At 36.2% G+C, this 24458-nt stretch overlaps 2 protein-coding genes across 2 annotated transcripts; both read right to left on the bottom strand.

Annotated features, from left to right (window-relative positions):
- Nucleotides 1-329: 329 nt before the first annotated feature.
- LOC116599905 (olfactory receptor 4P4-like) lies at nt 330-18393 on the bottom strand. The gene is made up of 3 exons (XM_032359845.1): nt 18370-18393; nt 4599-4654; nt 330-1306 (listed from the first exon to the last, which is right to left on the bottom strand). Exon 3 carries the CDS (start codon nt 1290-1292, stop codon nt 330-332), a length of 963 nt encoding a protein of 320 aa, XP_032215736.1. The 5' UTR covers nt 1293-1306; nt 4599-4654; nt 18370-18393.
- Nucleotides 18394-20960: 2567 nt separating this feature from the next.
- Nucleotides 20961-21890, bottom strand: LOC116599659 (olfactory receptor 4C46-like). Its single transcript, XM_032359629.1, has one exon. It carries the CDS (start codon nt 21888-21890, stop codon nt 20961-20963), a length of 930 nt encoding a protein of 309 aa, XP_032215520.1.
- Nucleotides 21891-24458: the final 2568 nt, after the last annotated feature.

The raw sequence follows: 24458 nt of genomic DNA on the forward strand, positions 1-24458 counted from the left end.
ATTAAGAAAACTATCATTAAGATATTTCCCTTTATAATTCACTAATAATATATCATTGATTTATTTGCTTTGGCTCAATTTTTTTTAATGAACATTCTCCTGCCTATACCATCTTAATACCCACAAAATTAACTCATTTCACAATAAATTTTGGTAGGCAAGCATCAGTGCTTGTTCAATGATCACTTAAATCTTTTGGTCCTATTGCATCCATTCATTTCTCTCATATCAGTGATGGTCCATAACCCCCACGATCTAGTCCCTGCCTTCTTCATTCACATCTTCCTCTTTTCTTTCTCAGAGTCGATTAGCCAATGAACTTCTTCAAATTAAGAGTGTGCTTCCGTTGAAAGCAATGATGAGCACCAAACCTTTCTCACTGCTTTTTTCATCTCTGAATTTCTCAGAGTATAGATTAAGGGATTGAACATAGGAGCGATGATGGTGTAAAATAGAGCAAATATTTTGTCCTCAGGAAAAGTAGTAGGTGGTCTAAGGTAGATAAAGATTGCAGGCCCAAAAAATAAGATGACCACAGTGACATGAGACCAACAGGTGGAGAGGGCTTTGCGTCTTCCCTCAGCTGAGAGATTTCTTAAAGTGAACAATATTATCCCATAAGAAACAAATAAGACAATAAAGGTTACTAAGGAAATCATACCTGAAAAGGCAACCACAAGGACACCAGTGATGTAGGTATCAGTACAGGCCACCTTTAGCAAAGGAAAAACATCACAGAAGTAGTGATCGATTTCATTAGGACCACAGAAGGGCAAACTAATTGCAGTAGAAAACAGAGGTAAGGCATGGATGGCCCCACCAGCCCAAGCAGCTAAGACTAGGAGGTGGCATCTTTTCCTGTTCATGATAATCACATAGTGGAGGGGTTTGCAGATGGCAGCATAGCGATCAAAGGCCATGGCAGTAAGAATGAAGATCTCAGTACCTCCGAAAAAGTGCATGGTAAAGATCTGTAACATGCAATTACTGTAGGAGATGGTTTTTCTTTGCACTAACAGATCAGCAATTAACTTGGGTGTAACTGTAGAGGTATAGCAGATGTCCATAGAAGATAAGTGGATGAGGAAGTAGTACATGGGTTGGTGAAAAAGGGAACTGCATCGAATGGAGACAAGGATCAGAAGGTTACCTGCCAACAGGGCAACATAACAGAATAAGAAGAGCACGAAGCAAAATATTTCTATGTTCCAGTCATATGAAAGTCCTAGAAGTATGAATTCTGAGATGTTTCTCTGGTTTTTCATATATTTGGCTTTTGTGTAGGCTTCCATAAGGACTTGTATTTCTGAAAGTAAAAAGGATAATTCTAAGTTAATATTAACTGTAGCAATACTATATATAAATTTTTTTAAATGTATATTTTCATAATTAGTGTTTAGAATAATTTTATGGAAATGAGCTGCTTATTCTAATTATGCTGTCTTTTGTAAATCTATCATGAAATAGTTATAATGTCAATAATGAGAATAATTATGTTTTTATCAATATTACTTAGTAATTATTTAAATATTTAAATACTATTTTGAAAACACATGTTATTGCTATTATTATGTTTTAATTAGTATGACTAATACTTTTAATACTTTATTAATGTTATTAATACTTTAATCCTATGAATATTTATTAATGTTCTTATAAATACTTTCAATAAAGAAATACTAATCACATTATTAAGTCTAAAACAAGGAAAGTTTTTTCCCCCCCATATTTCCTAATTTTTATAACTTACATATAAAATCATCTTCCTTCTTTTAAAATGATCTCAGGAAATGGCCTTACTTTTCTGGGAATAATTCCTGAGGAAATGTGCATTTGTTTGAACTATTGAATTATAAGTCATGTTGAGCATACTATACTGTCCTACCAGGTCAGCTATTGTCAATGGGTGATGTTAAATCAATGGAGTTGCTCTCACAGTAAAAAGCAAAGAGCAGGAGAAAACAATACAGCAAAAGAGAGAATATCAATTAATGACTGAAATCCTGAAAAATATTCAAGAAACCCATTCCTTTGCTGTATTTATATTTCATGAGTTAAATGCAATTTCAAAAACACATGCTGTCATTGATGTTTGTGATAGCAATTGATAAAGGAAAGATAAAATTGTCAAGAAACCCATTCATCTGCTGTATTCATGTTTCATGAGTTAAATATTTCAAAAATTATATGCTGTCATTAAAGTTTGTGATAGCAATTGATAAAGGAAAGATAAAATTGTCGAACTGCCATATATTTTTGAATTATTCCCTTGTCATGGATTTGTCAGAAAATTTCATATTGAGATACAATCTAAAGTTCAAATGCCAATAAGATACTGAAAGTAACTTGAAGACACTCTTCCTGATGAGTTAGAACTCAATGATATTTGTTGCAATAAGGAATAAATAAAAAATTAAGGAATTCACAACTTTGTATCTAATGTATATCTTAAGACATCATTTAATCAGTGTAAAATGAATGTGGGATAAAAAGAAACCATCCAAGAGCTATTTTATTCACTGAGGAGGGAGTATCTGATTCTAGTGGGTTTACAAAGGTAGCCTACTTTCTACAGTAGTCTGACTCTCAAGTGACAGATATATTTGGGCCCCCAGATGTCTAGTTAAAATACAAAATGTTACAATATGATTTAGCAACCACTATTTGTAGAAACTCCCAGATTTAATATCTATGTTATTGATATTCCTTAAAAAGATTTTAGATGTCAAATAAGTGACAGCTATGGCATTTTCAGAATACTCTGTACCATAAGACATCAATTCTCTTTTAAATTACTATTCAAAATGTTAACCTCACAAATAGACAAATTTTCAATTTGTTCCTACTTTGCTTTCAGGGTCAAGGATCCCTGCCCTCATTTATTTAATAGAATAAAACAATTATGTCGCAGAGTGTTCAGCAGGTAATTATAACTAAGGAATACTTAGGGTGTGAGAATCAGTGACCAATATTCTGCTTATTGCAACGAATAGTAATCTTTGTTTATGAGGTAGAAACAACATTGATATTTCAGATATACCTAATTACTAAAACAGCCCCTCAGTCTGGGGCTATCATTCATGGGAGAGCACTGAGAGGGATGTCATGAAGGACAGTGTGACAGGCGGGGATACTCACCACTATACTAACGAGGAGAACCTTGAAGGACAGTGTGGAAGAACTTTTTTGAGTCCTTCTCTGAGCAGAAAAGAATACATGTATTCTAGGATTTGCTGATTCAAAAACATTTGAAATAAATTGCCCTCAGTTTTACAAAAACTGAGGATACAAGCAGGATTCCTGCTTGTATTCTAGATCATCTTTGGAATTTCACCTCCAATAGTACAAAACCCCATTCTGTATTCTGAAGAAAGTTACCCTATGATCAGTGCTGTTAGGAGAGGTATAAAGGAAGAGGGAAAAGTCAATTGAGGAGACTTACTCTCATGAAGCAATACAGTGATACTTAGGACCCCAACCATGGAAAAACTAAAGGCACAATTGGTAAATAAAGAACTTGAGGCAACCACTGAACAAGAAGTTGAAACAGCAGAAACAGAAAAAGATGTAGAAGCGCTGAGGCATTTCAAATAAACTGAGCAGTGTGATTCTTAAGCAAATGGATTCATCTTTTTAGGTCTCCTTTTTCTCATTTCACAACTAAGATATCAATGCAAAATTCAGAATTTTAGTGAGGAATACATGAGCTAATATGAAATAGCCAGTGACGTGTGGTTCAAAACCATCATTTTTCTTTCACAGTCTTTCCTCTCTGAGTGACTATTTTAGGATACAGATTGTCATGCACACACACACAGAATCAAGGGAAGAATAAAGAAAATAAAAAAGAGCATACATAATATGGGTTTACCAAGTATGATCATGATAAACTCCAATTTGAACAATCTGTTACTGAAATTCTGTTACTATCATAATCCATTGGTTATCCTAACCCGTTCCTTAATGCTAATCTCTATTCCAATTTTTTCTCTACAAAAAGGTATGCAAATGCTTACTTTTGATATCATTGAATAAAACTTATGTGTACCTTTGTATTTTGCTGTTTATGAATGAATAGAACCTGTCATATTTAGATAAAAGTATCTACTACACATTCAAACTTTCCCTTAGTGTAACAGAATGTAAGGTGCTATAACTTACCATGGTTGACTCAGATGAAACTACTCTGTTTTAGGAAGGCAGATGTTTTGAAATATAAGAAATTCTGTTATAGTACACACTGTCCATTTCTTAGTCAGAGTACAGAAGACAGCCTTTATTCAAGAGTTGGGGAAACAATGAAATTCACTGCCTACTTGAAGATCGGTTATCTAACGCTACTCTTTTGCTCCACAAAGGCAGAATTTTGCTTATAGCTAATGTGCCATTTAAACTCACGTATGCTTCAAAAGATTTTATATGCTTTCAAATGAAATTATATAGAAGTGAAATAAGAATAATGCAATTATTCTTCCACATGTATGGTGGGAAACTTCACAAACCAAGGTGACAAAATAATTGACTAACCATAAGATACGAGTGACTGTCTGGTTAGATTTGGGGCTGCATCAGGAAGCATTTCATTTTCAAATACTCACTCTGCCAGTTTGTCTCTAGTACCAAAACCTGGAATCCACTGCAGAGAGTTACAAACCTGGAATTCAAACACACCCACATGAATTCTCTGCAAATATTTTGAAAATTTCAACAAATCGTAAACCTTCTACAATTTACAAGGGAAGTGTACTTCCAATATTCAGTAAGACTCTTTGAAGCAAGAAGTAGATCTTCATCCCTCGGGAAGTGGGCTGCGAATTACAAAACCTGATTTAGCTGCTTAATGGTAGCTCAGGAAGAAAATAAGCAAAATGGATTATATATATGCCTGTAAAGCTAATGCAAGTATGTAGGACCTAGGATTCATCCCTTTATTTTATGTTTATGCCTGAAGACAATTTAGTTCAGCAGAACAGAATACAAACATGAGGCAATGTAGGAATTAATAAGTTTTTGAAATCTTTATGTAATTATATCCCCAAAGGCATTTCTAGACAGGTCTTGGACCAAGTGTTGCAAAGCCATCATCACATAGATGTGCTTGGTACTCTTGGGTATAAATGATCCACAGTTGCCTATATGGGGGAAAAAAAAAATTGACCCATTTTCCCTGAAGGCCCACAAAGATACAGTGTGACTGCCGTGTGCTCTTCCAGAGTTCTGAAGGATAGAAGGGAAATTGTAGTAATAATAGTATCAGGTTTGCTTTCAGAATATTAGTAATGTGGTAGGACAAGAGCACCAAAGAAAACCACTAAGAGTCCTTTTTGTTTTTGTTGTTCTTTTTTGAAATTATCAAGATCTTTGGTGTGCAGGGCAGGTAGATAAAAGAAATCAGTGATTTGTGATATTATAATTCATATGATGTTAACTTTGATGCATGAGATATTGGAAAATGGTAGACAAAAGAAAAAGAAGAAAGAAAGAAAAAGAAAGAAAGAAAGAAAGAAAGAAAGAAAGAAAGAAAGAAAGAAAGAAAGAAAGAGAAAGAAAGAAAGAAAGAAAGAAAAGGAAAGAAAAAGGAAAAGAAAAAGAAAAAGGAAAAGAAAAAGAAAAAGGAAAGAGTGAAACAAATCTTCTCCATAATTTGGGAGGGAAGAAATACAAAAAAAATTGTGGAAAAATCAGAGGAAAGAAGCCAAGTACAGCAAAGCCTTTAATGTGTTTCCCATCTGGTAACTTCTCGGCTCACTGGCTAGTCAGAGGTGGTTTAGACTCAGCTTCATCTGCCTGCACCTTTGGGGCAGATGTTTAATAACCCCAAGGAAATGAGGGATTCTAGCTCTTCGTCTTAAAGGACATGATAGCCCAGTGATTTAGAGCTTGTCTACACCAGCGTAATGTCCAGTGTTGACCAAGCTGTCCTTCAGAGCTAGCCTGCACAGATCCACCACAGGAGACAACTGGTCATCTAAGCTTCTCCTGTGCATACACGTGGAAAACACTTAGAGAAGGACACCAGTTAATTCACATCCTCCACTGTTTAGTTCATCCCTCTTTGTATAGTAGTTCTGCTACATAGTTGTAATTTTGGTGAAGTGCAAATCATCATTTTTTATGAGCACTTCTTTTAGATATATTTATTTATTTTAGAAGTGGAGAGAAATAATGAGCATGGGGGAAAGGGAGAAGAAGAGAGAGAGAAATTCTCTAACAGACTGCACCCTGAGTGCTGAGTCCAGCAAGGGTGCTCTATCTCAGGACCCAGAGGTCACCACTTGAGCCTAAACCTGGATTCTGATGCTCAACCAACTTCACCACCACCAAGGGGCCCTATTTGGGATACCTTTGTTAGACATGTTTACAAAATTTTTCTCGTAATCCAAGGTCATGAAGATCTTCTATGTTTTACACAAACATTTTTTAACTTTTACATTTCACATGTAGCTCTATTTTAAATAATACTGCACAGATGTGAAATATAGATGAAAGTTATTTCTGCTTCCTTTTTTTGTTTGCTTTGTGCAGTAAAGATGCCCAATATTTCCACCCTCATTTTTTTTAATTAATTTTTTATTTTTTATAAACATATATTTTTATCCCCAGGGGTACAGGTCTGTGAATCACCAGGTTTACACACTTCACAGCACTCACCAAAGCACATACCCTCCCCAATGTCCATAAACCCACCCCCTTCTCCCAAACCCTCTCCCCCCAGCAACCCTCAGTTTGTTTTGTGAGATTAAGAGTCACTTATGGTTTGTCTCCCTCCCAATCCCATCTTGTTTCATTTATTCTTCTCCTACCCACTTAAGCCCCCATGTTGCATCACCACTTCCTCAAAATGTTGAAAATAGAACTGCCCTATGACCCAGCAATTGCACTATTGGGTATTTACCCCAAGGATACAAACGTAGTGATCCAAAGGGGCACATGCACCCGAATGTTCCACCCTTGTTTTTTACAAAAACTATTTTTCACCACTCAATTGACTGCAGACTTTTGCTGAGATTAGTGGACCATATTTGTGTGGGTCTACTACTGGGCTCTCTAGTCGGCTTTGTTGCTCTTCTCTGGTATCTTTATGAAAATACCACATCATTTGAACACAGCAGTTTGGTAATATCGTTGGAAATCAGATCATGTAAGTTCTCCAAATTCTTTATCTTTTAATGTTGTAGGACCTAATTTGGGGCCTTCATATTTCCATATGAGTTTAAAGGCAGTTTGGAAAAGTTCTGAATATGTTTCTGTAATTATGCTTGAGAAAGTGTGAATCTGGAAATGCCTTTGTGGAGAATTCACCTCTTAATAATGTTGAGACATCTGTCCACAAACAGTATTTCTTATACTTATTAAGGTGTTTATATCCTCTTAACAAATGCTTCACTCTCAGAGTACACGTTTTTACATCTTGCTACACTTATTCTTAACTTTTTTTACAATTTTAAGACATTACAAATGGATTTTTTAAAATCCAATTTCTATTTCTTAGTTACTAATACAAACTATGAAATTGAACTATGTATATATTGAGCTTATATCTTGAAATTGTGTTAAACTCATATTACAAAGCAGGAGAACTTAAATTGTCTGTACTGAGCCAAATGATGTGTGTGAGTGTGTTTTGTGTGTGTGTGTGTGTGTGTGTGTGTGCATGTCTGCTAATATAATAGTGTTATATACACTTACCTCCAAGGTAATATTAAAGCAATTATAATTATTATGGTTATAATAAATGAGATTACTAGTTCAGTGTTGTTATGTATAGCAATAAAGTGTATGGATAAAAATCTGGAGGAAAATTATTAACTATTATAATCTGAAATAATCTTGGTTCTGCCCTTAATTAGCTTCTTGATCTTGGCAGGATCTTAAACTTCTCAACGTCTCTATTACATTTTGTATAAAATAAGTATAAAATCAATAGCAGGAATTATCTTACAGGTTTGTGGTGGGGATTAAATCAACAAATATCTACAAAAACTTTCAAAGGCACTAAATATTCAATTAATAAATATAGTTAATGTTATTATTATCATTAACCTAAGTCTCTGACACTAGTTCCACGTCTCAAAAATGGGTGGAGTAATACCAACCACACAGGATGTTATCAGTATTCAGTGGGATCTTGTGGACAGAGCACTTACTACTATGCCGCAAATATAGCAATGAGTTATTGAAGTGTATATATATATTATATTATTCTATATTGTATATATATGTATAATATATATATATATACACATATATAGTTATAAACATTAAAGTACTATTTTTATGGACCCTACAGAAAGTATGAGTCATGAGAGAATATTTTGAACAACTCTATGATAAATTTAAAAAGACTGACAATGCCAGTTTTTGGTGATGTTGTAGGGAAACAGAAACTCTCATATGTTGCTGGTGGAAATATAATGTAGCACTACCACTTTGAAAACACTTGACAATTTCTTAATATTTCAAAATGCACTTAACAAGGGTCTCATGGGTGGCCCATTGGTTAAGCGTCTGGCTTTGGCTCAGTTCTAATTCCTGGGATCGAGCCCCGCATCGGGCTCCCAGCTCCACAAGCAGCCTGCTTCTCTCTCTCCCACTCTCCCTGCTTGTGTTTCTCTCTTGCTCTGTCTCACTCTGTCAAATAAATAAATAAAATCTTTCAAAAAAATAAAATAAAATACACAACATGTAAGTCAGGAATTCCACTCTTAGGTATCAATCGAAGAGAAATGATAATTTATGTCCACAAGAAGGCTTGTATGTGAGTGTTCACATTTCATCATTCACTAGGGCTATTAACTGGACAAAATTCCAATGCTAGAATAAGTATGCAAAATATGGTAGAGCCGGGCGCCTGGGTGGCTCAGTGGGTTAAGCCGCTGTCTTCAGCTCAGGTCATGATCTCAGGGTCCTGGGATCAAGTCCCGCATCGGGCTCTCTGCTTGGCGGGGAGCCTGCTTCCCTCTCTCTCTCTCTTCCTGCCTCTCTGTCTACTGTGATCTCTCTCTCTGTCAAATAAATAAATAAAATCTTTAAAAAAATAAAAAAGAAACTATTCTGTTAAAAAATATATATATATTGTAGAGCCATACAGTGGCACACTATTCTTACTAAAGAGGAACAAACTGCCAATAATACAATGTGGTAAACCTCTAAACAGTATGGCAAAAGAAGAAGATAATATTTTCTTTTCGAAATTGTGAAGTATGTGACTTCACAAATGAATCAAGACATAAACTGAGGTGTCCTTGAGATTCCATAATCTCTGACAAAGCTCTGTGGATTCATTTTGTCCCAGCAGTAGTGGTCAATGTGTATACAACTTGTATCATCAGTTCCGTCCTGTACTCAGGAGTGGAAATTCTCACAGTAAATGTATTTATTACCACTCTCCTCAGCTGAGTTTATACCCCATTTTTATTTATTTTAATTTTTCTTTATTTTTTCAATTTCTTTTCAGTGTTTCAAAATTCATTGTTTATGCACCACACCCAGTTCTCCATGCAATATGTACCCTCCTTTATACCCACCACCAGACTAACTCATCCCCACCCCCTTCCAAAACCCTCAGTTTGTTTCTCAGAGTCCACAGTCTCTCAAGATTCATTTCCCCCTCCGATTTACCCCAATTCACTTTTCCTTTCCTTCTCCTAATGTTCTCCATGTTATTCCTTATGCTCCTTAAGTAAGTGAAACCATATGATAATTGACTTTCTCTGCTTGACTTATTTCTCTTAGCATAATCTCCTCCAGCCCCATCCATGCTGATAGAAAAGTTGGGTATTCATCCTTTCTGATGGGGGCATAGTATTCCATTGTATATATGGCCATATCTTCTTTATCCATTTGTCTATTGAAGGCCCTCTTGGTTCTTTCCACAGTGTGGTGACTGTGGCCATTGCTGCTAGGAACATTGAGACACAGCGCTTTTATAACAAAGAGAAATTGGGCAAACTGTCTTCTCAGCAGTTACTAATAAGGAAGTGAAATTTTTTTTCTTAATTTTTTTTTTTTTTAATTTGACGAGAGAGAAACAGAGAGGAACAGAAGCAGGATGAATGGGAGAGGGAGAGGCAGACTTCTTGCTGGGTAGGGAGCCTGATATGGGGCTCTATTCCAGGACCCTGGGATCATGACCTGACCTGAAGGCAGACACAATGACTGAGCCACCCAGGCACCCCATAATAAAGAAGCAGATCTATTGCAAGATTTATGTTTGGAAAATACATCATAAGACATTTGTCAGTCTAAAGTTTGAAAGGTCATGTGCTTAAAATGACCCACTTTGTTACCAGAATAAAGATCATTTTCATGTGTAGAATGGGTAGATCAATAAATGGGCAGAACAATATCATGGAATCAGCAATCAGGTTAAAAGTCACAAATGACAGGGATCCTGGGTGGCTCAGTGGTTTAAAGCCTCTGCCTTTGTCTCAGGTCATAATCCCAGGCTCCTGGAATCTAGCCCTGCATCAGGTTCTCTGCTCACCAGGGAACCTGCTTCCTTTCATTTCTCTGCCTGCCTTTCTGCCTACTTGTGATCTCTGTCTGCCAAATAAATAAATAAAATCTTTAAAAAAAAAAAAAAAGTCACAAATTACCAGTACACCTGAAGGCCTCTTTATATTTCTTTAAAATGACCACCTTTGGAAAGTAATCACTATCTTTATCTATATGGATGAAGTTTACCTAGTGTTGAATTTGTAGAAAATCAGTAATGCAGATTTTACTCTTCTGTGTCTGTTTTCTCAGTATGTTCATGAGACTCTATGATTTATCTATTTCCTGATTATTTTCATTGATCTGGGGTATCTCACTGCATGGATATGTGACAACTGACCCATTCCTTCATTGCTAGACATTCAGGTATTTCGTTTGCAAGGATATTGTGAGTACAGTTGCTTTGAATATTTTAAAACATGTCTTTTGTTGACTGTACATTGTCTATTGATACGTGCTTTTTACAAAAGATACATGTAACTCCTAAGGCATGAAAAACTTGTAACTGAGAGCATGAAAAAGATAGAACAGCCAAAATGCAGTTGCATTTGTTTTTTAATTTAAAAGATTTATTTTATTTACTTATTTGAAGGAGAGAGGGAGATACCACAAGAAAGGAAGTGGCAGGTAGAGGAAGCCTTCCTCTGCAGGCTTCCCGCAGAGAAGGGAGACCTATGGCAGGCTGGATCCAAGGAACCTGGGAACATGACCTGAGCTGAAGGCAGACACTTAACCAACTGAGCCACCCAGGCACCCAAAATACAGTAGTGTTGGAAGTGGCCAGATACATAGAAAAACAAACAAAAAAACAAAAGCAAAAACAAACAAAAAACACTACACTCATCAGCTGTTGAGTATGAATTATTTAAAATAGGGGCACCTGTGTGGCTCAGTGGGTTAAAGACTCTGCCTTGGGCTCTGGTCGTGATCCAAGGGTCCTGGGATCGAGCTCTGCTTCAGGCTGTCTGTTCAGTGGGGACACTACATCCCGCTCTCTCTTTGCCTGCCTCGCTGCTTACTTATGATTTCTGTCTGTCAAATAAATAAATAAAATCTTTAAAATAATTCATCCTATTTTATACCACATGTATATTCTCAACAAGTGTCAAAATATCTGAGTCATTCAGAGCAATGTATCTAATGACAATGCAGATAAGGTATGAAACAATAATAAGAGGGTAACTTTCAATTGCAAATATATGCTACTTTAGAAACATTTTTAATAAAAAGTGAGAGGAAATCAAAATTGAAATTAGAGAATTAAAAATAAAGTTAATACAAACACTACTTATCAAAAAAAAAAAATACACCAATGCTTAGAGGTAAATCCTTTGCTTGTGTTCAAACACAAAATACATTATTACATCAATAGAACATTTGTTTCCATCTAATTGTTACTGCACTTGAAATTAGCCAGAGCAGGAGGTGTTGAATAGCAGTGTTGGATCATTAAATTTTACACCTGAAACTAATATTACACTGTACATTAACTAATTGGAATCTAAATAAAAACTTGAAAAAAAAAACTAACTGTAACAATGCTACCAATATTCCCTATAAATAAATAATACTAAATAAATGCTAAATATTTGTTTTTTTTAATTTCTTTTTTTTAAAAGATTTTATTTATTTATTTGACAGAGAGAGATCACAAGTAGGCAGAGAGGCAGACAGAGAGAGAGAGAGGAGGAAGCAGGCTCCCTGCTGAGCAGAGATCCTGATGCGGGACTCAATCCCAGGACCCTGAGGTCATGACCTGAGCCGAAGGCAGCGGCCTAACCCACTGAGCCACCCAGGCACCCCACTTATTTATTTCTTTTCAGCCTACCAGAATTCATTGTTTTTGTACCAAACACAGTGTTCCATGCAAAACGTACCCTCCTTAATACCCACCACCTGGCTCCCCCAACCTCTCACCCCCCGTCCCTTTAATACCCTTAGGTTTTTTTTCAGAATCCATAGTCTCTCATGGTTCACTTCCCCTTCCAGTTTCCCTCAACTCCCTTCTCCTCTCCATCTCCCTATGTCCTCCATGTTATTTGTTATGCTCCACAAATAAGTGAAACCATATGATAATTGACTCTCTCTGCTTGACTTATTTCACTCAGCATAATTTCTTCCAGTCCCGTCTATGTTGCTACAAAAGTTGGGTATTCATCCTTTCTGATGGAGGCATCATACTCCATAGTGTATATGGACCACATCTTCCTTATCCATTCATCCGTTGAAGGTCATCTTGGTTCTTTCTTTCCATAGTTTGGCGACCGTAGACATTGCTGTTATAAACATTGGGGTACAGATGGCCCTTCTTTTCCCTACAGCTGTATCTTTGGGGTAAATTACCAGTAGTGCAATTGCAGGGTCATTGGAATTTCTATTTTTAATTTCTTGAGGAATCTCCACACTGTTCTTCAAAGTGGCTGCACCAACTTACATTCCCACCAACAGTGTAAGAGGGTTCCCCTTTCTCCACATCCTCTCCAACACATGTTGTTTCCTGTCTTGTTAATTTTGGCCATTCTAACCAGTGTAAGGTGGTATCTCAATGTGGTTATAATTTGAATTTCCCTGATGGCTAGTGATGATAAACATTTTTTCATATGTCTGATAGCCATTTGTATGTGTTCATTGGAGAAGTGTCTGTTCATAACTTCTGCCCATTTTTTGACATGATTATTTATTTTGTGTGTGTTGAGTTTGAGAAGTTCTTTATATATCCTGGGTATCAACCTTTTGTCTATACTGTCATTTGTGAATATCTTCTCCCATTCCGTGGGTTGCCTCTTTGTTTTGTTGACTGTTTCCTTTGCTGTGCAGAAGCTTTTGATCTTGAAGAAGTCCCAAAAGTTCAATTTCACTTTTGTTTCCTTTGTCTTTGGAGACATATCTTGAAAGAAGTTGCTGTGGCTGATATCGAAGAGGTTAATGCCTATGTTCTCCTCTAGGATTCTGATGGATTCCTGTCTCACGTTGAGGTCTTTTATCCAATTTGATTTTTATCTTTGGGTATGGTGTAAGAGAATGGTTGAGTTTCATTCTTCTACATATAGCTGTCCAATTTTCCCAGCACCTTTTATTGAAGAGTCTGTCTTTTTCCACTGGATATTATTTCCTGCTTTGTCGAAGATTATTTGACCATAGAGTTGAAGGTCCATATATGGGCTCTCTACTCTTTCCACTGGTCTATGTGTCTGTATTTATGCAAGTACCATGCTGTCTTGGTGATCACAGCTTTGTAGTAAAGCTTGAAATTAGGTAACGTGATGCCCCCAGTTTAATTTTTGTTTTTCAACATTTCCTTAGCAATTCGGGGTCTCTTCTGATTCCATACAAATTTTAGGATTATTGATCCAGCTCTTTGAAAAATACCAGTGGAATTTTGATCGGGATGACATTAGAATATAGATTGCTCTAAGCAGTATAGACATTTTAACAAAGTTTAGTCTTCCGATCCAAGAGCATGGAATAGTCTTCCATCTTTTTGTGTCTTCTTTGATTTCTTTCATGAGTGTTCTGTAGTTCCTCCAGTACAGATCCTTTACCTCTTTGGTTAGGTTTATTCCCAGGTATCTTATGGTTCTTGGTGCTAGAGTCAATGGAATCGACTCTCTAATTTCCCTTTCTGTATTTTCATTGTTAGTGTATAAGAAATCCACTGATTTCTGTACATTGACTTTGCATCCAGCCACATTACTAAATTGCTGTATGAGATCTAGTAGTTTGGGGGTGGAGTCTTTTGGGTTTTCATATAAAGCATCATGTCATCTGCGAAGAGAGAGAGTTTGACTTCTTCATTGCCAATTTGGATGCCTTTTATTTCTCTTTGTTGTCTGATTGCTGTTGCTAGGACTTCCAATAGTATGTTAAACAAGAGTGGTGAGAGTGGGCATCCTTGTCATGATTCTGATCTCTTTGGGAAGGCTATGAGCTTCTTCTCATTGAGGATGATATTTGCTGTGGGTTTTTCATAGATAGATTTTATGAAGTTCAGGAATGTTCCTTCTATCCCTATACTTTGAAGCGTTTTAATCAGGAACAGATGCTGGATTTTGTCAAATGCTTTTTCTTCATCAATCGAGAGGACCATATGGTTCTTCTCTCTTCTTTTATTGATTTTTTCTATCACATTGATTGATTTGTGAATGTTGAACCATCATTGTAACCCACAGATGAATCCCACCTAGTCATGGTGGATAATCGTTTTAATGTGCTATTGGATCCTATTTGCTAGGATCTTGTTGAGAATCTGAGCATCCATATTCATCAGTGGATTGGTCAGAAATTCTCCTTTTTGCTAGGGTCTTTGCCTGGTTTGGGGATCAGGGTCATGCTGACTTCATAAAAAGAGTCTGGAAGTTTTCCTTCTGCTTCAATTTTTTTTTTAAACAGCTTCAGGAGAATAGGTGTTATTTATTCTTTGAAAGTTTGGTAGAATTCCCCAGGGAATCCGTCAGGTCCTGGGCTCTTGTTTTTTGGGAGGTTTTTGATCATTGCTTCAATCTCATTACTAGATATCAATCTATTCAGATTGTCAATTTCTTCCTGGTTCAATTTTGGGGGTTTTTGGTTTTCCAGGAATGCATCCATTTCATCTAGGTTGCTTAACTTATTGGAATATAACTGTTGATAATAACCTCTAATGACTGTTTCTACTTCCTTGGTGTTAGTTGTGATCTCTCCCTTTTCATTCATGGTTTTATTAATTTGAGGATTCTCTTTCTTTTAGATTAGTGTGGCCAGTGGTTTATCGATCTTATTGATTCAAAAAACCAGCTTCTAGTTTCTATTGATACGTTCTACTATATATCTAGTTTCTACCTCATTGATCTCTGTTTTTTTTTTTTTCCATAATCCCACCCCCTTCTCCCAAACCCCCTCCCCCCAGCAACCCTCAGTTTGTTTTGTGAGATTAAGAGTCACTTATGGTTTGTCTCCCTCCCAATCCCATCTTGTTTCATTGATTCTTCTCCTACCCACTTAAGCCCCCATGTTGCATCACCACTTCCTCATATCAGGGAGATCATATGATAGTTGTCTTTCTCTGCTTGACTTATTTCGCTAAGCATCGATCTCTGTTCTAATCTTGATTATTTCCCTTCTTATGTGTAAAGTTGGTTTAATTTGTTATTGATTCTCCAGTTCTTTAAGGTATAGAGACAGCTGGTATATTCTGGATTTTTCAATTTTTTTTTTTTTTTTAAGGGAGGCTTGGATGGCTATGTATTCCCCCTTTAGGACTGCCTTTGCTGTATCCCATAGGTTTTGAACTGAAGTGTCTTCATTCTCATTGGTTTCCATGAATTGTTTCAGTTCTTCTTTGATCTCCTGGTTGACCCAAGCATTCTTAAGCAAGGTGGTCTTTAGCTTCCAGGTGTTTGAGTTCCTTCCACACTTACCATTGTGATTGAGCTCCAGTTTCAAAGCATTGTGATCTGAGAATATGCAGGGAATAATCTCAGTCTTTTGGTATCAGTTGAGTCCTGATTTGTGACCCAGTATGTGGTATATTCTGGAGAAGGTTCCATGTGCATTTGAGAAGAATGAGTATTCTGTTGTTTTAGGGTGGAATGTTCTGTATATATCTATGAGGTTCATCTGGTCCAATGTGTCATTCAATGTTCTTGTTTCTTTATTGATTTTCTGCTTGGATGATCTTTCTATTACTGAGTGAGGTGTGTTAAGATCTCCTACTATTAATGTATTCATATCAGTATGACTCTTTATCTTGATTAACAGTTTTCTTATGTAATTGGCTGCTTCCATATTGGGGGCATAGATATTTACAATTGTTAAATGATCTTGTCGGAAAGAACCCTTTAAGGATTATGTAGTGTCCTTCTGTATCTCTGACTACAGTCTTTAGTTTAAAATCTAATTTATCTGATATGAGAATCACTACCCTGGCATTCTTTTGAAGCCCTTTGGTATGAAAGATGCTTCCTATCCCTTTACTTTCAGTTTGGCTGTATTCTTAGGTTTCAAATGGGTCTCTTGTAGACAAAATATGGATGAGTCCTGTCATTTTATCCAATCTGCAACCCTGTGTCATTTTATGGGTGCATTTAGGTCGTTCACATTGAGAATGATTATTGAGAGATACATTTTTATTGACATCGTGTTACCTTTGATGTCTTTCTTTCTGTAGATTGTCTCTATATTTCTGTTCAATTATATTCTTAGAATTTTTCCTCTTTTATAGAACCCCCCCCCCCTTAATATTTCCTCCAGTGTCAGCTTGGTGGTCGCATACTCTTTTAAGCCTTGCCTGTCTTGGAAACTCTTTATCGTTCCATGCATTTTGAACATCAGTCTTTCTGGATAAAGTATTCTTGGCTGCATGTTCTTCTCATTTAGTGCCCTGATATATCTTGCCAGCCCTTTCTGGCTTCCCAGGTTTCTGTAGACAGGTCTGACATTATTATCATGAGCTTTCCTCTCTATGAAAGGATCCTCTTTGTCCTAACTGCCTTCAAGAGGGCCTCCCTACAATTATAATTCCTCATTGTTACTATTAGGTGTCTCGAGGACTTTTGAGAATCTGTAATCTTTGGGGAGACCATTCTGCCTCTAGTACATGAATGCTGGTTCCATTCACGAGAATGGGAAAATTTTCATGGATAACTTGTTCCACTATATCTTCTAGACTTCTTTCTTTCTCCTCCCTATCAGGGATTCCAATAATTTTGATGTTGGAATATTCCATGGCATCATTAATTTCCCTGATTCTGTTTTCATGGCTTCTAAGCTGTTTGTTCCAGGCTTCCTCCTGATCCTTTCTATCTGTTTGTCCTCCAGATCACTAATTCTATCTTCTGTCTCAGTTACCCTCGCTTTGAGAGAGTTTAGATTAGATTGGAACTCATTGAGAGCATTATGAACATCATCCCTGGTGGCATTCAGTTCTGCCCTAATCAATTACATTTTGTCATCCATGGCTTTTTCTTACTAAATATATTTTTAAAAAATGACTGAAGTGCCTGTTATTGTTGAGGTTGTGGAGAAATGGGAATGCTCATACGTTGCTTGTGGAAATGTAACATAGCAGCACCATTTTTGAAAAAACTTCGTCAGTTTCTGAAAATGCTAGCATACATTTATCTTATAACTCAGCAATTCCACTCTTAGGTATCAACCCAAGAGAAATGATAATTTATGTCCACCATAAGTCTTCTACGTGAGTGTTCACAGAGCATAATTCTCTATCGTCCTTACATGGATGTCTATCCATGGATGTCCAAATGTCCATCAGCTAGTGAATAAGTATACAAGTGTGGTAGACACATACAGTGGGATACTTTTCTTTCTAAAGAGGAACAAACTGCTAATAATACAATGTAATAAACCTCTAAAACAATATGGTAAAGGAAGAAGATAGTATCATCTTTTAAAAGTATTGTTTTTAAAAAGTCTATTTCTCCCCTGGTTATGTCCTGTGGTATCATAAATGGATCAAGGGAAAAATTGAGGTGTCCTTGAGATTCCCTAGATCTCTGACCAAAGCTCTGCAGATTCATTATATCCCAACAGTAGTTGTCAATGTGCATAAAATTTGGATCCTTAGTTCCTTTATGTACCCAGAAATGAAAATTCTCATGGTAAATGTATTAGCTTCTGCTGCTTCCACTCACCTCAGCTGTTTATCTTCCTTTTTATTTTATTTATTTAAAAAAATATGTATTTAGTTGTCAGAGAGAGAAACAGCAAGAGGGAACACAAGCAGGGGAAGCAGGAGAGAAAGGAGCAGGCTTCTGGCCAAGCAGAGTCCAATGCAGGGCTTGATCCCAGGACTCTGGAATTATGACTTGAGCCAAAGGCAAACCCTTAATGACTGAGTCACCTAGGTCCCCTTACTCAACATTTTTAATCTCTTACCCTCTACTTCTTTCCTTAGTAGCTGTCCAGTCTCTTTGGAGATGATTCTTTCTTTTCCGTCTTTGCTACCTTATCATGTGGGAACACCTGTCTGTTATGTCACTCCTTCCCACCCAGAAAGCTGGCATTCACATTTTTCTCTGAACAGTAGTGTTTACTAGTGACATGTGAGTCCTTAGACTTGAATAACAAAGGAAACAGTATTCTAACAGACAATTCTGATTCCATTGCTCACACCTCAGTAACTTTGGGTAATGACCCAGTGTCCTTGGAATCATCCAACTTTACATAAGCATTTGTTGTATGTAGAATCCATTACTAGTTGACCAGAGCACACTCTTTTGATTTTGAATTCACAGTGATAGATGGGGCTCTGTATTTTTATGTCAGGTCGAACATGCATGCCATCAATTCTGAACCTGTTATATTTTAATTGTGAGGTTTACACCAATTGGCTTCAACTCCACAAGCCTTCTTGAATTACCTAATCTGCACATTTTGGATAAGCAAATGACTCAAGGAGGTTTTTTAAGAATACATCCATTAGGAAGGCCAAAATATGGGACATCATCACCAACAGATGCTGGTGAGGATATAGAACAAGAACTCTCATTTATTGTTGATAAGAAAGCAAAATGGTGCCACCACTTGGGAAGACACTTTGTTAGTTTTATACAGAACTTAAAAAAATTAGCAATCCCACTCCTTGGAATTTATTCAACCGAGTTAAAAACTTATGTCAACAAAAAACCCTGCACACACATGTTTAACAACATCTTTATTCACAATTGTCAATACAACTGGAAGCAGCCAAGACATCCTTCAGTAGCTGAGGATAGACAAACTGCAATATCAGACAGTGGAATATTATTCATTGCCAACAGCAATGAGCTCCAGGCCATGAAAAGGTATGAAGACCCTTCCAATGTGTCCCCCATGGTACTTGGCATGCAGCTCTAACACATATATGAGACTCTTCTTATCTTCCCCATCTCTTTCTAGTTTCACGTTTTACTAACTAGACTTTTAGAAGCTTAGTGTCTAGCTTATAAACCGACACACAGAAGAAGCTCAATAATTAATTACTGAATGAATAGATGAGCCAATAGCTACAACATATTGAAATGATTGTGTTTTCTGCATACTGTCTTTCACCCTTGGTCTTTGTTATGCCACAAAGGGAATATTATCATCCTAACACATGCCTATTCACTCTCATGATTCCCCTTCCTCTTTTGTGCCCATTTTTGATGTTTTCATCTAGGAAATCTTCCTGACCCCCTGATCTTTGCTGTGTGTCCCTCAAACATGCTTTCATTGTCCCCCTGTGCTGTCACTACATTCCCATTTATAACATGGTCTTATCATATTCCATTCCCCTCTGGGTGTATCTCAGTGGATCTGAAGCTTTCGATGGCAAGACCTTTGTTCTGCTCTATTCACCACTGAAGGCCCAGCAACCATCAATGCATCTGATATATTTTTTGTGTCAGAAATATCTATTGATTAACGAATGGGAAATATTATACACACACACAGATATATAAATGGAATATATTTATCCTAAAGTTGTTTTGTGTAAAGATGGAACCACTTATTTTTTAAAACTTTTCATAATGAAATGTTACCTAGAAATAATCTAATTAACAGAGAAAAATGTCATGATCAGCTTACATTCATATGATGATGAAATCTTGCTAAAAGCAGGGAAAAGATCAATGTAAGATATTTGCTCTTTCATTGAGAATATCAGTTTCAATATTTGTAAATGCACAGTTTAATGAAGAGTTTAAAAAATTGTGGTTTCTCAGAGAGATCTCACTAGAAATCTCAGTCTGAATCAGATAAATGTAGGAAAAAAAGTCCCTTGTCTCCACAATTATTTCTTGGTCAAAGTTTTCTTGATGTTATTCAACTCCCTTCATGCCATTATTCATCATTCAATATTTATTGTGCCCCAGACATTTTGCTGACTTGTAGAAACTATTTTTAACAAATAGTTAAGTGCTCTATGGAGTGTGACTTTATTTAATAGAAATCCCTCTCAGATAATAAGATGTTCATTAATTTGAGTCATGATTCTTTGTAATGGGTTAGCAGCCTATGAAGGGTAACTTGAACAATACTACGTGACTCTGAAGTCTACAAGGGAATTTGAAAACTTGGAGGGAACTTCATTACCTCTCAGAGATTAAAGGGCTCTTCACTTTTGCAGTGTTATAGATATTTTAGACTCTAATTTTAGTGGAAGCATGCTATCATCAATACTGGTATATAAAACTGAGCAAAATTCTTAATAAAATATGTTAGATTTTATGGAGAGTGAATATATAGATACTGAATATTCATAGTGAATATGAATATATATATACTATGTGCTACACATATGTATGTGTATATATATGTATATATGTAAAGACTATGGTTAGATTTTTTTCTTTCTTGCACACATTTCTGCTCCACTCAGTTCAGAAGGTAGCATTCATAGTAGTTTATTTACTCTTTTATTTGGTAGGTATCCTTTCTGAGAACTTCCAAAATGTCCTTTTGACCTTTGTTTTCATTGAATCAGTGCTGAGATCCAGGCATATTTATTTCTCACTTGAAATAACTTTTCTACTACACAATTTCCTAATGGCATTTTTCATCTGATCATTTCTTAAGGTATAGATTAAGGGGTTTAACATTGGTGTTATCATAGTGTAGAACACTGAGACTGTTTTATCAATAGATAAAGTAATCGCTGGTCTCATGTACACAAAAATGCAAGGCACAAAGAATAGGATAACTACTGTGATGTGGGAGACACAGGTGGAGAGGGCTTTGCGCTTTGCCTCCAAGCTGTGGTTCCTTAGGGAGTACAGAATGACCACATAGGAGATGATCAAGAGAAGGAAGAGGAAGACACAGATGAAACCACTGTTGGCAGCAACAAAGAGCCCTAGGGTGTGGGTATCAGTGCAGGCAAGATTGAGCAAAGGGTTCAGATCACACATAAAGTGATCTATGACATTAGGGCCACAGAAGGGTAAAGGGATGATAAAGAGGATCTGTATGGCTCCATGAAGAAAACCTCCCACCCACGCCACTCCCATTAACAGGCCACACACCCGCCGATTCATGATGGTCGTGTAGTGCAATGGCTTGCAGATGGCCACGTAGCGGTCATAGGCCATCACAGTAAGTAGGATGATATCAGCACCTGCAAAGAAATGTTCTCCAAAGATTTGGATTATACATGCATTGAATGTGGTGGTCTTCTTCTCACGGAGTGAATCTATGATGAGTTTAGGGGTATTAACAGAAGAATAGCAGGCATCAATGAAAGAGAGATAGGCCAGGAAATAGTACATGGGAGACCCCAATAATGGGCTGGCAGTGATAGTGACCACGGTGAGTATATTTCCTACCTCAGAGATGATGTAAATCACCAAAAAGACAACAAATACGATTTTCTGCATCTTTGGATTCTCTGTGAGCCCCAGTAGAACAAACTCTGTCACATTGTTTTTATACTCCATTATTTCATATTATGAATAATTGCATTACCTGAAAAAAATTCCTTTGGATTAATGTAACCTTGAATATATTAAGCTTTTTCATCTAGTAAGCAATACATACCTAGATTCTATGGAATTGTAGATTCTCATGTAGTTTTCTGAGATAGAAAATAAATTATGAAATCTTTAAGATTATGGAAATTATTTACTCTTTGAAATTTCTGTTGAGTATGGCCATAGGGAACTTTGTAAACACGCAGGCAGGAGATCATTTGTGCGCCCTTTGTCATCTAAGGTGATTAGTCATATAACAGGAAATAGCCAATTGAATACACACTGGCAGTTAAGTAAGAAAAGGGAGGTAGTATATGATGTAAAAGCTATGAATGTAAGGTTAGGAATTTAACCTTTATACTTAGGAAATGGGAAACCACGAGAAGACAGTGAGAATATATATGGAAAAGTGAAGAAGAATTAAAGGAAGACATAATAAGGGATAAAATTTTAATAAATGTCTTCATGTGTCTTGGATGAAGTGGGGTGAGGTTCAGTAAGAGGTTGGAAGCCAGAGACAGAAACCCCAGTTAAGAGATTATTTATTATAGTTGACATAGTACTAACAGGGTGTTGGTTGTGGGTATGTAAAGTATACAGAAACTACTATAAAAATAATTAGTAATATTTATTTTTATATACAATAGTATTATTTTTGCTAAATATATATATAAATCTCTCTCTATATAAAGCCAGTGAGAGTTTAATAATTGATTAATATGTTCATGGTATAATAGCAAGTGTTGTGTAGATAGGATTTCATTAAATACTGATAACATCCTATTTGTTTAATATTATTCCATCCATTTTGAGATGAGGAATAAGTGTCATAGAATTAGTTTGATGGTAATAATAATAACAATAACAATATTTACTAAAATTGAGTATTCAGTGGGCTTCAGATTTTTTGCAGGTTTTTGTTGATTTAACCCCCACTACAAACCTGTAACATAATTCCAGCTCTTGTTTTGACAATTATTTTATATGTTAAGTAATAGAAACATAGAGGAGGTAAAAATCCTGCCAAGATCAACATGCTAATTAAGAGCAAGAACTAAGATTAGTTCCGATTATACTTCCTCATGGTTTTCCTCCAAAATATTACCCAAATGCTATATTGTTAAAATTAACAACATTGAACTAGTAATCTTTTTATATGACCACAATAATTATAATTGCTTTTTTACTACTTTGAAGGCACATGTCTATAGCACAATTTCATTAGGACACACACACACACACACACACACACACACACAGAAATGCTTGAACTCCCAATTATCAAATAAAAAGAAATCAAAAATTTAAAAAAACAAGTAAAAGCTTAAAAATGTGGTACTGTGTTCATTGAAAGCTCTTTTTATCTTGACTTCTCCTTCAGACTTAGTTCTCCCCACTATAATCCATCCCCAAAGCAAACAATCTGTTTTTGTTTTGGTTTGGTTTGGTTTTGGTTTTTTGTTTTGTTTTGTTGGTTTTTTTGGTTGTTTTTTGTTTTGTTTTGTTTTGTTCTTTTAGTTTTCAATCAAGCTTTCAAACCATATCTTCAAAGTTGAAAAGGGTTTCCATTTTGGTTAAGTGCTTTGGTTTGAAAATCAAAAAGACGAGGTTAGAATTCCTATTTTTCCACTTATATCTTCTTTTATCTGGAATACCTTTCGAGCACATTACATCCTTGTTTCCTCATCTATAAAGCAAGATTAATCATATCCATATGAAAGATTTTCATGAGAATTGTTTAAGGAAACCTACTTGAACATATCACCACCATGTTGTATGCACGGAGGACTTTCATCTGTTTTGTAACTGTGTACTTACCTAGCATTTAGGAATTATTGACATTTTGAGAGGTAATTATCTAGTCATTTAACTGTGCAAGAAGTTCTGGAAGAATACTCTCCAATTTTACTTTTTTAAAAATTACTATTTAATATTTTAAAGATATATATATATATATATATTTTAATTTGACAAACAGAGATCACAAGTAGGCAGAGAGGCAGGCAGAGAAGGAAAGAGAGGGGGAAACAGGCTCCTCGCTGAACAGAGAGACCAATGCTGGGCTGGATCCCAGGACCCTGAGGTCATGGACTGAATCAAAGGCAGAGGCTTTAACCCACTGAGCCACCCAGGTGCCCCTCCAATGTTATTTTTAAAGAAGGCACACAGACTCAATTATCCATAGTCTTTGTTAGAAGAAAGAATTCTCCATTCATGCTTGGATAGCACAACTGATGCTGTGTGTCATTTATTATTCAGACTTATGTCTCTTCTGTGTGAGAAGTGTATTTCCATTATGTTTTCATTCTCACGATTAGTCTAGATTATTAAACTAGCTGTCTCATGGCAAAAGCATGGTGTTTGGTGACAAAGAGCAGGGTCCTACAATCGGCTTCAATTCCTTGAGTTTCATTTTTTTTTTTTCTGTCAGCTTAGGTGAATGATATTTACCAACTATCTTTTCAAGAAATGGGGTGAGGATGGAATACTTGAATATTATATTTTAAGGGACTGAAACAATTATTAATATATATG

This window comes from Mustela erminea, chromosome 9, assembly GCF_009829155.1.
Source record: "Mustela erminea isolate mMusErm1 chromosome 9, mMusErm1.Pri, whole genome shotgun sequence".
Lineage (NCBI taxonomy): Eukaryota > Metazoa > Chordata > Mammalia > Carnivora > Mustelidae > Mustela > Mustela erminea.